The sequence below is a fragment of the Aptenodytes forsteri genome, unplaced genomic scaffold (genome assembly GCF_000699145.1).
Source record: "Aptenodytes forsteri isolate BGI_AS27 unplaced genomic scaffold, ASM69914v1 Scaffold59, whole genome shotgun sequence".
Lineage (NCBI taxonomy): Eukaryota > Metazoa > Chordata > Aves > Sphenisciformes > Spheniscidae > Aptenodytes > Aptenodytes forsteri.
In genome coordinates, this window is record NW_008794085.1 from 694,177 (window position 1) to 710,185 (window position 16,009).

Here is a 16,009-nt window from a genome sequence, read left to right on the forward strand (position 1 = left end):
GAAAAAGCAAAAGGGGTACGTGCTGTGGAGGATGGACAAAAGCGAGGCAGAGAAGGACAGAGAAATTAGTTTTTCTATCACAGAAAGTTATCCCAAGCAGCCTGTAATAAAGCTGTCATGATGGAGGAATCGCAGCCATGCCCGTGGCCAGCCACGCTGCCGTGCTCTGGGGCATGAGCAGATACTGTAGTTGCAGTGCATCCCGAGGAGAAGAAGGAGGCTTGCACAGCACACAGGGGGAAAAAGCAAGGGGTACGTGCTGTGGAGGATGGACAAAAGCGAGGCAGAGAAGGACAGAGAAATTAGTTTTTCTATCACAGAAAGTTATCCCAAGCAGCCTGTAATAAAGCTGTCATGATGGAGGAATCGCAGCCATGCCCGTGGCCAGCCACGCTGCCGCGCTCTGGGGCGTGAGCAGATGCTGTAGTTGCGGTGCATCCCGAGGGGAAGAAGGAGGCTTGCACAGCACACAGGGGCCGTTTGCTCTCCACCAGGGCATTTTGTCGGAGAGCCTCCCGTTCTGACAGCAGCCAAAGGAGGTGCTACAGATAATAGGAAAATCAGGGCAAAAGCCAGGGCCATGCCACGGCAGAGGTGGTTTCCATGTATTCACTAATCCTCCCTGGAGTTCTCTCCCATGAACTTCCTTTGCATCCTTTTGAGACTACGAAAACTCATAGCATCCCCAATATCCTATAGCGAGGAGTTTCAGAGCTGCAAACCTCCAAAACAGCACCACACCAAAATACTTTTATACTAAACTGAGTGTTTAAGGTTGTTTTTCTTTCCCAAGATGTGTAACTCACAGCTACTGACAGGAACAGAGGCAGCCCTGCAGGCAGTGGGGCTGCTGAGGGCCAATGGCTTTGGAGCTCAGGGCATTTTTACCCCAAGTCCTCATAAACCTGCCCAGCCCCGCTGCACATCCCAGCACCGGGAATCCCTCCCGGCTGCCCCAGCCCACTCCACTCTCCTACACCAAGGAGTAGTAGCTCACACAGAGGCTCGTTAGCTGCTAAGCACTGGAAGTGCTGTGGCCAGCAGGATAACGAGTGGAGAACCAGCATCTACACACCTTTTTCCACATCACATGGGACTGCCATAGTTTTATAATATGCAGTGCCTAAGTCCAGTCTGCGTCTGTCTGTTCATCCTTTAAATATCTTTGAACTTATGTCTTACACAGAGCTAATCACACTGCCACCATTTTGCTAATAATAGCAGCAGCCCTTCAGGCTTTCAGGAGCACTGATTGCAGCCTAACAAAACTGCAGCGATGCTGGATCTCTGAGGTCTCCTTCAAGCCTTTCTCAGTCTGGTGAGGAGAGAACAGCAGATTGTAAAGCTAAAACGCTCATTTTGGGACCCTCCGAGTCCCACCAAGGCTGTTCACCAGTGTTTCACACCCCACACCGTCTGCTGCTGAGCTCTTCTGGGGGAGCCAGCAATTAGCAGCCCCGTAATGAATGTTAAAAGCATTTAATTAAACGAATATATTCAGAGTTAAACATTGCTAAGGCTGATCAATACAAGCACAAAGATAAACAAAGCCCCACAGGCACAAGGACTTAGTCTACGTGGGACGGTAACCTGGAATGCCTTCCTCTGAAGATGCGCTTACCTTTCACTGTGGGTGTAATTCTTCTGTGGGGTAACTCCTGCAGAGACACCCCGGTGGGGCACGTAGCTGCTCTGCCGGGGAAGAGGTGGCCAAGCTTAGCTTGACTTTGAAATCTCCTAAAGGCAGGTTTCAAACCGTGGTGCAGCACTGCTGTCTACATGATCATTTTGCAGTCTTTTAATTACTTCAGAAAAATGATTTAATTAAGGCCTCTTCTGTACAGTTCTAGTTCAGAACTGCAGCCCGTCAGCTTTACTGGTCCTAAACTGAAAGAAGAACGGTCCCTGAGAGAGGACGTGCTAAGGCTCCTTACGTGATGCCTGTGTGGACTCCTGGAGCTGACCTCTGTCTAGCAGAGATGGCACTGGATCGCCGTGGTTTCAGACCACCAGCACCTGGGGAAAACACCCATGCTCTGTGTGAAGGCTGAAATTTGTGGTGAGGGACATGCACTCAGCCATAAATAGCTTTGAAGGGTTGAGGAACTTTCCCAAGTACTAAGTGTGTGAATTATTCATCCACACTAGTGCTGGCTCGCAGGGACAGCGCTGCCTCACACCTGTTTACACACTCAATTTTAAAGCCAATTCACTTAACTAGATTTTAGTACAAAGACAGCTAGAAACGTATCTCCTTCTCCTGGGTCAGATCATGCTGGCATTTTCTTAGGTCTCAAATACACATAAACATCAATACTGACAGCGATCAATTTACAACCCAACTGGCCTTTGCCTTTCATTAAGCACGTTTCCCAATTTTAATAGGTTAAAACTTGAGGTCCCGAGAGGCATCTGGTTTCTAGCTCTGTTGTGCATTACAGCCCTACAGACCTGCGTATATACCTGGAGTCTCCACTTGCCCAGCATTTTACATCCATAGGACATCCTTGCAGCTACAGCGTGGGAAGAAGTCCACAATAAAACTCTCATGATAGATGAGAGCCTGGAGGGCTTGGAGACCGACCACCACCTTCAGATATATCCCCTGGACCTCGGAGAAGCCTAACAGCAAACAAGAGCAGCAGAGTCACCTGCCCTGGAGCAGAGGCACTCTGAGGCCGTGCGACACCCTGCCACTCTCCCCTGCTCAGCCATCAGACCAAAGTCACCTTGCAAAACTGCCCCTGAATTCCCTTTCCGCGGAGGACGCCGGGAAGTCGGTGTGGCCAGGCTTTCTGCGGGGCTGCCCACTCAGGAGGGTTGGACAACCCCGACGCACAGTGCGACACCGTTGCTCCTGGGGAGTCTGGTTCTGGCTGCGTGTCCCTGGGGTCAGCGGCTCTACACTGGGAGGCCTCAGCCCAGGTCCCACATCCCATTACAGACGCCACTAATTTCACCAAACTCGATAAACTGAGAGGATTGAGGAGAGAGCAACAGGAGTTACAAAACAAACACACCCAAACAACACACGAAAAAAGGCTGAAGGAAGGGGTTTAACCTAGGGCAGAGAAAAAAAATTGAAGGGGTGAAGAAGCACTCACTGCAGAGGGGGCTGTGACAATCATCAGGTGCTCTCTGCATCCTTTACAAACAGGGTAAGAAACACGCAGCCCCATTTCCAGCGAAGAAAGGGGAGGCTGTTAAGGACACCCAACAGCAGGAGCCGTGGGGATGCCGATGGAAATTGCAACTTAAGGATGTTATGGAAACCCTTTCCTCGGAGGGCTGCAGGAAGAGCACGGTTCCCCCAGGCTGTGTGAGAGCTGGAGGTGGACAGGACCCCGCCAGCCCCAGCATCACCTGCTCTGCAGCACTTCCATGCAGCGGCCCCGGAGCGGGAGGCTGGGAGCTGGGAGGGAGCTTCAGCCTCCGTGTGCTGGCAGGGCTCTGCTCCGCTCAGGTATCGCCTGCCAGCCGGAGGAGGGAGAATCCCTTCACGAGGGGAAGCTGCAGCTCCAAGATTAGACTCTGGCCCTCGATAGCGCCTGGGGTTTCCCTGCAGAGCGCTGCCAAGCACGCAGCCAGGGCAGGGGGGCAGCCCCAGGTATGGCCACACTGGGATAAGCGTTAACGGTTCTGTGGGGACGAGCTTATCGTGGGTACTTGCAGGGGAGCAGGAGGGGAAGGACAGCACACAAGCAACAGCCGCACAGGCACCCTAAGGCCCTGTCTGAGAGACAGAGGGGGACAGAAGTAAAGAAAGAAAGAAAAAAAAAAAGGCCAAGAGGCATAGGGTGCCCTGAGGGATTGAGCTTGGCTCTAGTCAGGAGCAGCTTTAACTTGCACTCCAGATTTTACACCGCCTTTTTAAAACTTCTGAAATTTCAAGCTGGGCGTGGGGGCTCTACTTCCTCTCAGGACTATTTATCCCCCCCCCCCTTTTTTTTTATTGTTCTGCATTTCCTCCTGTTATCATGATCCCCATCTTTCAGACACATTGCTTGGCAATAGGTTGCATTCAACAGTGTTCCCTTTATTTTGTAGCTAAGGACACAATCTCATGTGGCATCTCCCATAGATGATGCCTCAGGAGGAGCGAGATAAATCCAGCTGCCCCAGCAGAGGGAAGCTTCCACAGGGTGCTGGCAGCAGCCACGGCACCCAGACCTTCTCCCATCCCAGCTCTGCCAGGGCAGCTCCACCAACACCCTCTGGGGCAAGCCAGCCCGCCCCAGGCCAGCAACATTGGCTCCAGAGACACAGCAGGTTGGTGTTAGGGAAAAGGTCTTAAAATCCACTTTTACAAGCCACCTGAAGCAGCAAAGCTACCCAGAACCGGTTAGCAGAACAGCAACGTGTTCATGCATTTATTCCGAATGGTCTAGGCAACCCAGTCCCAACTCAAGATTTTGTTGTTTATGGGCACATGTTCATTTTATGGGAACAGACCTGCTCTGTGCTGGAAGACTTCCTGCAAGCGACTGTGGTGTTAATTTAGAGGATGGCATTCTTCCCAAACAGTCATTATTAAACCAATAACCCTACATTACCTCCAGCGTCAAGGGGCAACGTGCTGTTGGAGGCAAGACAGAACAAAGGTCCTGGCTGTGGTAACTGCAAAAGGGCTTAGGGGCTGTTCTCTTCAGGGAAGGGAGAGAGATGCAGCCTGGCCAAACTCCAGTGCGTGTGGTTTTAAAGATCCTCACTTGAGTTGCATTGTGTTGATGTGCAGCGTTAAAGAGCTGCCAGTTCTGCACCCATGCCTGGCTGAGTTACAGGGACTATTTTCAGCATCTCTCTGCCAGAAACAACATCTCTCATGACTTTTATCGTGGAACGGGTACGTGTTCATAATCAGCTTGGAAAATTGTTTCTGAGCTTAATTCTAAAGCCTCATCTTTGCTACAGAAACAACTGTACTCAGTAACACAGCTTTCCCTCCCTTTAGCAGCATGGGGAATGATTTGCCGTCCTGGGAAATTGGTCACAGCATAAGCCCACAGGGTTTTGCAACATCAATGTTTGATGCCTTCAGTTTAAGTGCTGAACACGCTGTACAAGCACAAGTGGACAGCCTGAACTGAGAACTCTTCTGTAGTGCTAAAATTGCCAATCATTTGGGGAACCCTGTAAGCTAATCAGTAGTTTGTGCAGCAATTTTACCAATTCACAGTGGGAGGCAAGGGGTTGATGCCAAGGTTAAAAACACTAGAGAATTTGTCTCAATTCTTTCAGTTCTGGTAATCTTAAGGATCACCTTGCACGTTCCTACAGCAAACTTGCTCAAGAAACATTTTATTTAAATGCCTTCACAAAATGTCTTTCTGAAACAGACCACCCAGGCTTATACTCGGCTTTGCGAGGGCAAGGATGTCCACCGCCAGCCTAAGACGAGGCAGACCAGCCATAAATGCATTGCACCATGGTGGCGGATGGCCTTGCCGTCACTTTTTGCCCTACACCTGTAACCAAACTGATGCTAGCTGTCCCTCACAGCTCTTTTCAAAGGAATCCCAAACTTCAGTCCTCCCAAGCTGCTTGGGATGCAAGGCATCCACGCAGAAGTCTGTCTCAGTCTGTACTTCTGCAAGCAAATATATCAATATGTTTCTAGTCATTTGGTTTGGCCTAAACGGAGCGTCAGCAGTTGCTGTCTGGCTAAGGTTCTAGCTGTGTTTCTTCAACGGGGAAGATGATTAAGGAAACAGCTTGCCTAGAGAGGCTGGAATCTCCATCACTGTCTAACCCATTCCGACATCTTGCCAAACATCTGGCAGGAATGAGTTAGGGAACTTAATTTCTGCATGAGGCAAGGTGGCAGGCTTAAAGACATCTTGAGATATCTTCTAGTCCTGCCTATGATAGTTTGCTGTCTAAATCAAATTGTTCTGGGATCACACATTAGAAACACATTGATAAGGCTCCGCCATGCAGCTAATGACGAGACTGCCTGTACCTCTTGAATCTTTCTATATGACCTCATTTCTACAGGATTTGTGTTTTTCACAATCATTCATGCATTTTACCTCCATTAAAGAATCCCCAGCTTATAGACAGGAAATTTAAATCTTTTTAATGTCCTTTTCCCCAGGTGAGGAGAAGGTTGTGCCAAAACCAAAGGTAGGTCTCAAGTCACGGGTTTAGCCTCCCTCCTTGCTTTGGACTGAAGGGCAGTGCCATGCTCCACGTTATCTTCAAGTCCGATTGTTGCACAGGCAATAATCCCATCACACTGGGCGACAGCAGCCCAGGTAAGCTACCCCCAGCCCACTGCCACTGTGCCCTATGGCTCTGCCATCAACACTGGGATGCCTCAGCAAATTCGCGGCTTTTGTTCTCATCTTTAGCACCCTCACAGGTTCACATCCCACAGACGCGACAGAAGCCTCATTTTTCATGTTCACAACGAGCTTCAGGAGAGTTACACTCGTCAGGTTCCTGCCCAGCTCCCTTGTCTTCAGAACAGAGAAGTCTGAAAGCCAAAATCTGCTCCTGCAAGAAATCAGAATGACGGTCAACACCACAGCTGTAGGAGCACCTCATTTGTTTAACTTGACTTTAAGTAAAGGAATCGCAGTCTAGCTCGTTGCCTTCACATAACCGTACACCACTGATTTCTGTGCGCATCCATGGAAACACAATATACAGAACAGCTATTTCTGTAAGACTTTTATTAAAAATACCGTCCACAAAGCAGATGCCCCATAACCAGACCTGACTTACAGTGTCTAGGCTTCGCCCTTTGCTACCTGAGAGGGCAGCTCAGGACTGCAAAGCCATTTATTTAGCAGCAGAGAGCCTTTCACGGGTGTCAGCACCCTCCCTTACACCAAGAGGCCTGATGCCTGCTCAGGACAGCCATAGCTCTGTTTGCATCACAGGAAGCATCTTCCGAAAGGACAATTTATTGGAAAACTAAAGGATCTTCACAGAAATGCGTTACAGTGGCAGGAGCAAAGAGAATGGGCAATTTCCTACTTCCTCTCATTTGAATCAACACAGTAATTTTTCTTCCGGGGCCATACATATATTCTGCAAAACTCCATTAGCCAAATAAAAACAGTGGTAGGTCATTTAGATTACGTACATGAAAAAAAGAAAAAAACCTATCCTGAAGTACTGTATTCTAGTTAGAAACCATACCTACGGGATTTACTGGGAGCAGCAACTCATACCTCTTCCTTCTTCGGTTATAAGCACCACAGAACAAGTTCAGCATAAAATACTTGAAATCAGATTTTACTACGCAAACACAGTTTTCCCCCATTAAAAAAATAGATTAGAGGAAGATATAAACATCTTATTTATTAAATCAAATAGAAATGCAAAATATATTTCACATGCCTTACATGGAAAAGAGATGAACTTCCAAGACTTTAAAGCAAGACTGTGTCTGTTGACACGCAGGAAATAGGAACATTATAAACAGTCACAGAGAGGAGGAAGGACTGGGGGGAGGTGACATGGGGATGATGGGCAGTTCCTCCCCACTCTGAGAAAGCTCTGCTAAAAACAAGAACGGAGTTTATGCTAAGCAAGCATCACAAGCCTGAAATGAACTTTAACATATAGTTATTTTGGAGGAAGTTGTCTAAAGAAGTACAATTGGCTAATAACTAGTCAAAACAGTGATCTAAATTATGTATACCATACTCATATGAAGTGGACATGGGTTTATTTTTTGAACATCAGTAGGGACAGTAGGAGAATCGGAAACACCAAAAAAAAAAGCTTTTAAAAGCTGGATCAATCCACAGCCACATTCTTTGTGGCTCCACTATTAAAATAAGACAAAAAGATGAAAAATAGAACTATTTTTCTAAATATTTTAATGACTTTGTCATCCTCCAACTCTTCCTCCCTCCTACACACAATTTCTTGGAAGCTGAAATGACACTCAACAGCAAATACAAAGCATACACGAAGAGTATATTCCACAGTTTTCCTAAAGAGTCAATAGTCCAGCAATTTTAAAGTGATCTATGTGCAAAAAATAAACACATGAAAGTTTCTTAAAAAAAAAAAAAATCCACTGCAGCCTCAACTTCTACTTAAAAAAAAAAATCTGAGGATTAGCACTAAATTTCCCAGTGGAGGACAGATCAGTAACTGCAAGTACTCTGCCAAATCTGTGACTTGGTGTTGCAGAACTGTCAACATCCCAAGTTTACTACCTGCTGGCAAGTGGAAAACAGACTGTATCCCCAAAAGAAGTGGGAAAACCACTGTTCATAAACTGGTCTTCTGATATACATAACCATACGGTGCAGGTATGTATTCAGAGACTGCTACCTACAGCTGAGAACAGTCCTCCCAGCATGACTAACAGTAAATGATTAACAACAAAATGTGCAAGATTCGTAGGAGCAGTATTTGAAATGTTCCTGACTGCTCAATGCCCCTAGGCCTAAACTATCCCCTCGTTAATAGTGGTGTAAGTCAGGGCAGCTCTGGTGAAGTTACAGTAGAAATCGCTGTGCATGAGGATTTCTGTGTGAGAAGAACAGTCCCTTGAACTACAGACTAGTTCAGTCCTGACCGCACTACAATAGGGAATTGTGTTTAAAACCATGAGTAATCGTGTAATCATCTCCCAGCATAGTACTTCTTTTCTGCACACATGGAATGTAAATGGTCAAGATTTACAACTGATGATTTTGCAGATTTAATGGATTGTATTTCTTTAATGGTTCTGGCAATGCAAACTCAAGTTAAAAAAAACAACACCAAAAAAACAAAACTAAAAAAAAAATCCCACGCTCGCTGCTGTCTGCTTTTTTCTTTATTTGATGACTTATCTGGCACACAGTTAGGGTTTTCTAACAGTGCGTAAGTGTTCAAAAACATCAAATTACTTGGAGTGGAGGAGAAGGGTGGTCCTACGGTTAAAGTCCAGGTGTGGAAGAGACACCACAATAGGTGATAAAGCTAAATCACGTTTGGGTAAATCGTAACTCTTATGTCTCTGTCATTAGTCTAGTAAATGGAGCAGACACCCCAGTTCCTAAGCAAGGGCTGTGAAACAAAACAATCACCAACTCATAAAACGCCTTGAGTTTCCCAGATGAAAACTCGGAAGAGGAGCAAAACATGAGCAGTAAAGTCACTTGGTGTTTAATGGCTTTCGAAGTCACCTCGCAAAACAGTTCAAATATCAAAACTATCCCCAACTTGAAAGCCAAGTGGCAGTATTCTCCCTTTTACCACCCACTGCTGCGTGGGACAGAGGAGCGTTATGGAAGCTGAGGGGGAGACCAGCTGCGGGAACGTGACCAGTCTTTGCCGGTGTGAAGGAGTAGCACACTGGACCACAGAAGAAATCTCACCCGACAACATGAGGCCTTGAGGATGAAGAATGAAGGCAAACACACTTGGCCTGATGCAAACCACATACCTTAATGCAGGAAAATGGTGGTTCTGGTGCAGTTCAAAGCACAGCCAAACTGGTTCCGTTTGCTGAGGATGGCTAAACACTAACAACACACATCAACATGTGTTTCAAGTGCTGTTAGAACCATACCATATACAACATTTATCCTTGTTTTTCCCCCCATAATGCACTAAAGTAAATCCAGACCTTAAGGAATAACTTGCATAGTAAGAAAAGGTCATCAATTTAATCATTTACTTTAAGCAGGCAAGCAAATTTGTAAACATTCAAAAGCGGCAGCATCCAAGTTACAAACAATTTAAGGAAAAAAAGAGTTGAGATTAAGGTTCTTTATCCTCAAAAATTTTGGGAATAATCTTTTAAAACACTGCAAACATTGAACGCTCAGTTACACCTCTTCTAACTCTGCTAGTAGTCCTGCCTTCCAAGGAATTCTGCTCTCTAAAACTCATGGTCTCACAATTGCCATACTTTTTAGCATTTGCCGTTTGGAAATCAGCTACCGGAGCATTTCACCTCAGCCTAAATCCCGTTAGCAAAGGGAATGCTTGTGTCTTGATTCAACACCTCTTTAACTTCCGAGGGCAAAGCGTCAAAGAGGTGATCTTCCACCACGAGCCCGCTTTTCCTGAGAAGCTGACACTGCCCCAGCGTGGCTGGCAGACGGTCCAAGCAGTTTCCCTTCAGTTCCAGATGAGTCAGCTGCAACAGTTGACTAACTTTATCTGGGATTGAGGTAATACAGTTTTGTCCCAGACTCAAAGTCCTCAATTTAACACATTTAAACAACTGTTTTGGCAAAATGTCGACTTTGTTTCCTGTGATGTGAAAATGCTGCAGATTTTGAAGCAAACCTATTTCCACTGGAATCAATGCAATTGAGTTGTAGCTTACATCTAAACACCTAAGTTTCTGTAAACTGAACACTGCGGCTGGTAAGGATTCGAGTTTGTTATTGGAGAGATAAAGAGACTCCAAATTCTTTATGTGGGTAATGGAGGAAGGAATGTTGACTATTTTATTGTGCCACAGCTTTAAACAAGTCAATCTTTTTAAGTGCTGGAAACTGATAATTTCTTCAATTGTGCGAATGCTATTTGACTTTAAATCCAGTTCCTGTAAGTTAGAGAGGCTGAAGATGGCGTGGGGAATTCTCTCCAGTTCACAGTTCTGCAGTTCCAACTCCGCAACATTAGTCATTTTCTTAAGGCTATTGAGTACCACAAGCTTAGTGCCGTCATTATGAATGACTAGTTTTGTCAGATGTGGTGCCACATCTGTGATATTGGGGGGAATTTTGGTCAAATTGCTCTTCACGTGGAGAATTTTAAGGTGTCTCAACTCTCTGAGAGATTCAAGCCCTATCATTTTATTGTTTTCAGAGTTCAAGTTGCCTATCAAGTACAATTCACGGAGGTTTTTGAGCAAATACACCCACGCAGGAATTTCTGCAACATCTGTGAATTTCACATGAAGGCATCTCAAGTGGTCCCGGAGGAAGCTGAAGGCAGTCTGCTCGACCTTCGCAGGGCAGTGGCACAGATGAAGCTCCTGAAGATTTGTCATCTGGGAAATTTTCGCTGGGATTTTCGCTTCAGGAATCAGCTCCAGTTTCAACACATCCAGATCCGTCAGATCAAACACTGCATCGGGGACCCCCGACAGCATGAAGAGATGCAACTCTTGCTTGTCCTGGGCATTGCGGGAAACATGTTGCCGCAGCTTTTCAAAAGTCCATTCATGGTTTAAACTAATTTCCCGTAGTTTGTTCTCACTTACCTCTGACAAAAAGACACCAAATCGCTTAGAATACAGCTGGTCGTACTGATCTACCATATGCAAGAGAAATGCAAAATCATTTTTGACATCAGGGATATCACTGAAGCTACTCTCTTCTCTGACCTTTTCAAAGGAATATTCTTTTAAAGGTATTCGGAACAGCCAGAAAAGCGTGTAGAGGCAGATAAAACCATAGACACAAATGAGGGAAATATAGCTGATAAGCAGCTTCTTCAACATGTAAGCCATGTTGTGTGTACATTCAAACTGTGTGTAGCCAATCAGGTGTTCCACTTTCGGGTTGCAGATGTGTTCAAAACTAATGGTGTTGACAAAGTTTGCGGTATAGCAGAGAATAAATATGAACTTGACAGTCTTGATGACAGTCTGGCCAACATAGAGCTTGTAAATCAGATCACTGTCCTCCACGTGAGCCCGGAACTTACGGACTTTCTCAAACAGGGCTTTGGCTTGTTCTCCATCTTTCTTATCTAAAATAGTGACGCTGGGAACCTCGATCATCGGCTTGTCAGCTGAAAATTTGAAGCCAGACTTTGTTATCATGGGAGTGCTGGCACTTGGGCTTCCCTCATCACTGCTAGTGGAAACGTACTTGGGCAGGGACTGGGCACCAGTTAACCTCTGTTTGTTCTCCTCAGAGTCCTCACATGCTGTTTCAGACAATGCTTTTGTAGTCCAAGGGGACTCAAAGCACTTCCCTAATATAGACACAAAATGCTCAATTTTTGAGCAAGTCTTGGGATACTTGAACCAAAAATTGCTGCTGACTATTAAAATGATAGTATGGATGAGAACAAGATAGGGAAAATACTTTGAATACCAAGGAAGAGCCAAATGATAGCACATCTGGTTAATAAATACGTATTGCTGAAAATCCAAATTTGTTTTACGGCCTGAAGAATCTTTCTGCTCCTTCTTCAGCTCCTGGCCTGATTCAGTGGGTTGATACTGAGAAGAGGTAGCTCTGCTCAGAGGTACGTCAGGTGTTACAGTAGGGGCACTTCCGAAGGAAACCGTTCTCATTGATGCTTCTTCTCCTTGACCAGTGGTTGTTTCAACAGTGGTAAAGTCAGCCTTCCCTGACGTGCCGGGTTGTGCTTTTGAATTTACAGTAGACTGCAAAACTGGCAAGCAGACCACCTGGTCTTTGGTCAGCTGCATGGTTCCAGCAAAAATGGCAACCATTAACATAACAACAGCTAGATAATCCATAAATACATCCCACCATGGTTTCAAGATACGATAAGTTGGCTGGATGTCATTGAGCGATGCAACTTCTGCAAGGGTAAACATTCCTACAAGAGAACAAAGACAAAAATCAGTATTGTTGACTGGTGGGCAGGTTATTTTACCGTTTAATAACAATCACACCATGACATACAGATCCTCAGAAGGTTCCAGTTTTCATTAGGTTTTGTTGCCTGTCACACATTGTCCATCATTCCACTCAACACTCTTTTCTCAAAGGATATGTACTGAAATGATGCATTACTTTAGCACCAAAGCAGAAGTCTTCTCACTTCAGGCCAGATGATATTTACGTATCTTTGCCACTTCACAGAACAAGCACCAAAGGACTGCTCTGTGCAACTGAAATATCTGAAAGGTAAAGTGCTGTAGCTGATATGTATTAATAACATGAATAGCAACAATTGATTACATTGCACAAAATGTGATCCTGTAAAAATGACTGCTTGAGCCTGAACACGTGAAATCCAGCACTAACGTTATTTTGTAGTACCTTGCATTTAAACAAAATAGCATTTGTTAAATACTTTGCACCTTGCTCATGACTTGCACAGCACATTTTAGGTCTCTTGCTACATTATGAGCAAGGTCTTTCATTTCTTTCCATCTAACACAGTAACAGTCAATGTCTCCCAGTCCTTGCTATTGAGCATCCACATTGCTTACCAGATTGATTGGCTCCTTTCCCTTAAGTACCGCTGCACAAGTGAAAGTCTTGCAGTTACTACGTGAATATTTGGCACAATTTTTTTAACGTGTTTGGCTGTTTTACAGTGAGAAACAGTTACCACGTATTCATTGGACCAAATGGTACTGTGTAAGTTTTTTTCCCCAATTAATGAAGAAATCCTTCCTCAGAAAAACCCAACCCAGCTAACCAAGAAAAAAACCCCACAACTCTTTCTTAACATAACAGGGGAAATATTTTTTTCAGATTATCATCACAGCCTGGTGTTTACAGGAAGCTGGTTAGCCCAGGTAGCACAAGAGCAGGCTGCAAGGCTTTCACTTTAAATTAAACATATGCACTGTGAGACAAAGTGGCAAACTGAACATGTGAGAATCCAAACCTCTTCGCAGCTTTAAATAGCTTGCTTTGTTTTTTGTTTTGACAAAAATCGAGAGGACTCAACTTATCAGCTTTTTAAAAAATAAGCTTCCTGTGCAAGCAGGATGTGGTAAAATCATCATTTTAACTGCTGAACTTCTGACCCAAATTTGCCATTTCTAAAGTAAAATATGCAGCTTGTGTGCACACATGGAGTGGGGAAGGAGACAGGATGTACATTATCGCACAGAGTCTAGCTCCCTTCGGTCGGGAGAAGAACAGCTTAGCAGAGCACAAGGAGATCAAAGCAGGCAATATAAAGATGCGTCAGATTTATTATTTTTAACTTGCGGCATACCAATTCGTACAGACCTGCACCTTACAAACCCTAAAGGCCAGCGTCACAGGCAATGAATGTACAACAGGATCGTTTGATTATTTCTAGCCTACATTTCTCTGAAGAAGAGAAGACATTTCTATACGCAGAACTCAAATATCAGCTACTGCCTATATGGTCAAAGGCATGCATTAGCCCCTCTCCTTCCCCGCACCAGCGCAAGCAGCTCCCGTGATCTCGGTCTGCAGGAAAGGCCGGCGGTCGCCGTTACAGAGCCCGGCACGGAGCTCACGATGAAAGCATCTCCTCCACCACAGGGAAGGATCCAGCCCCTGGCCTCCCAGGCTCTCCTCCAAGGAGCTTTTACCAGCTTTGCATACCTAGCCTGGGATTTGGTGAAGGCAGCCAAAGAGGAGAGGGTTTCATCTCACTGCAGCACTCATCTCAGTTGGTGCTCTTGGCACAATTGCCAAAATGTAAAAGTTAAGGCTCAGTTCCTCAGGGACTGGGCAGAAGGAACTTCCAGCTCTCTCTTTCTTTATTTTCCAGTGGGCAAATGAATGTCAAATACTCCCCCCTCACCAGTAACACAGGCTGTCGGGGTCTTACGGTTCTCCCAGCTCCCCAAGAGCCTCCTCCCGGCAGCACGGTTCCCGAGCCTTTCCCCACGCACCTCCCCGGGGCTGTAGTTGCTATAGGAAGTGCTGAAGGACACAGAGCAGTAACACACCCCGCAGCTAGCAAAGCCCCACAGTGCTTCACTTGAAGTTAGCAACAAACTCCCATTTTCTTTTATGTCTCCCGGTGCTTACCTAGACCGAGTCACAGCATGACTGCTTGCCCTAGAATTGCTACCTTTGACATTTAAATAACAACCGTGTGCAAAAGAATAGCGTTAGTCATTTCTACTAACGTGAACAGATAGATGTAAAAAGGACCCTCCTTACTCCTAAGGCACAACTGCCCGCTGCCCAGGACAGGAGAAATAAAACAGCACCAGAGGTGGTTTTTTTTCCCTGCATGGATTTTTTTTTCTTTCTTTCTTCTTTTTTGGGCTAAAACAGCACCAGAGGTGTTTTTTTTTCCCTGCATGGATTTTTTTTTTTTTCTTTCTTTCTTCTTTTTTGGGAGCTGTTTGGAAGGGATGCTCTCGCGGATCTCCAGGCTGGTTTTCACTGTGGTCTCACCCACCTTGGCAGCCACAGGAACGTCTCGTCCACTAGGTTACTAGTGCAATAGCTGAACAGAAGAGCGCAGAGCCAAACGCTTAGCAAGGACAAGTCATGCATACGTACTACAGCCGTGCCTCTGCACACACAGCTATGCAGTGTGCAGGGAGAAGGAGGCAAGCAGGATGGGAAGGAGGAATGAGATGACGGCTGTAACAAACACGGGTAGCTGCTACTGCTTGTTCCTCGGGGGCTAGCCTTTCCCTCAACTTTGCACTAGCTAATTACATGGGAAGTTACTTCATTGCGGTTTGGGGCACAACCTGCAGAATTCCTTTCACAGAATGGAGTTGATTTTTTTTGCTTCTGCCATGAGAACACGTGGATAAAGCACTGAAACCCAAGTGCTGCAGACGTGGCTGCTCTAAGCAACTGAAATAGTGGAAAAGAAATGAGAGAGCACAAAGTGGTTCCAGCTGGAGACTTAGAAAGAACAATAAAAAAAGCTAAAGCTAAAAATCACCTCTACCAGACCTCTGTCTCGCACACACACAACATGATTTCAAAAAAGGTTAGGAGACACAACAGAGCCCGTGTAATCCTCTTTGTGAGGCTGTAAGCAGTGTGGTGTAACAGGAGCTTTACACCGAGAAGTACCACATTCAATGCTCTGAACATGTCTTTTCTTTCAAGTTACTGATACTCACAGAAGAGCTGCTGCTTTGGCAGAGATTAGCAGTTACAAACCACAAAAAACCCCTCTGTGGCATTACTGACTAACACTGTGTCTCATGACAGAGAGACAGACCTTCTTCTAGCTAGCAAAAATCAATTCCAGGAGCTGAAAACAGGTTTCTGTCCTCACATGTCTGAAATATTTAGATGCTCTGAGTCTTAAAAACCAAAGTGAAAAACTATAAACCTACGCATAGTATAAGACACATTCTGAGTGACAGGCTGCAAATAAATTTGATATTTTCTCTCTTAAATCCATCATTACATGTATTGGTGTT

At 45.4% G+C, this 16,009-nt stretch overlaps 1 protein-coding gene across 1 annotated transcript; it reads right to left on the reverse strand.

Annotated features, from left to right (window-relative positions):
- Positions 1-9,610: 9,610 nt before the first annotated feature.
- On the reverse strand, positions 9,611-12,487 carry LRRC8D (leucine rich repeat containing 8 family member D). Its single transcript, XM_009273901.2, has one exon. It carries the CDS (start codon positions 12,485-12,487, stop codon positions 9,917-9,919), a length of 2,571 nt encoding a protein of 856 aa, XP_009272176.1. The 3' UTR covers positions 9,611-9,916.
- Between the last annotated feature and the right edge of the window lie 3,522 nt (positions 12,488-16,009).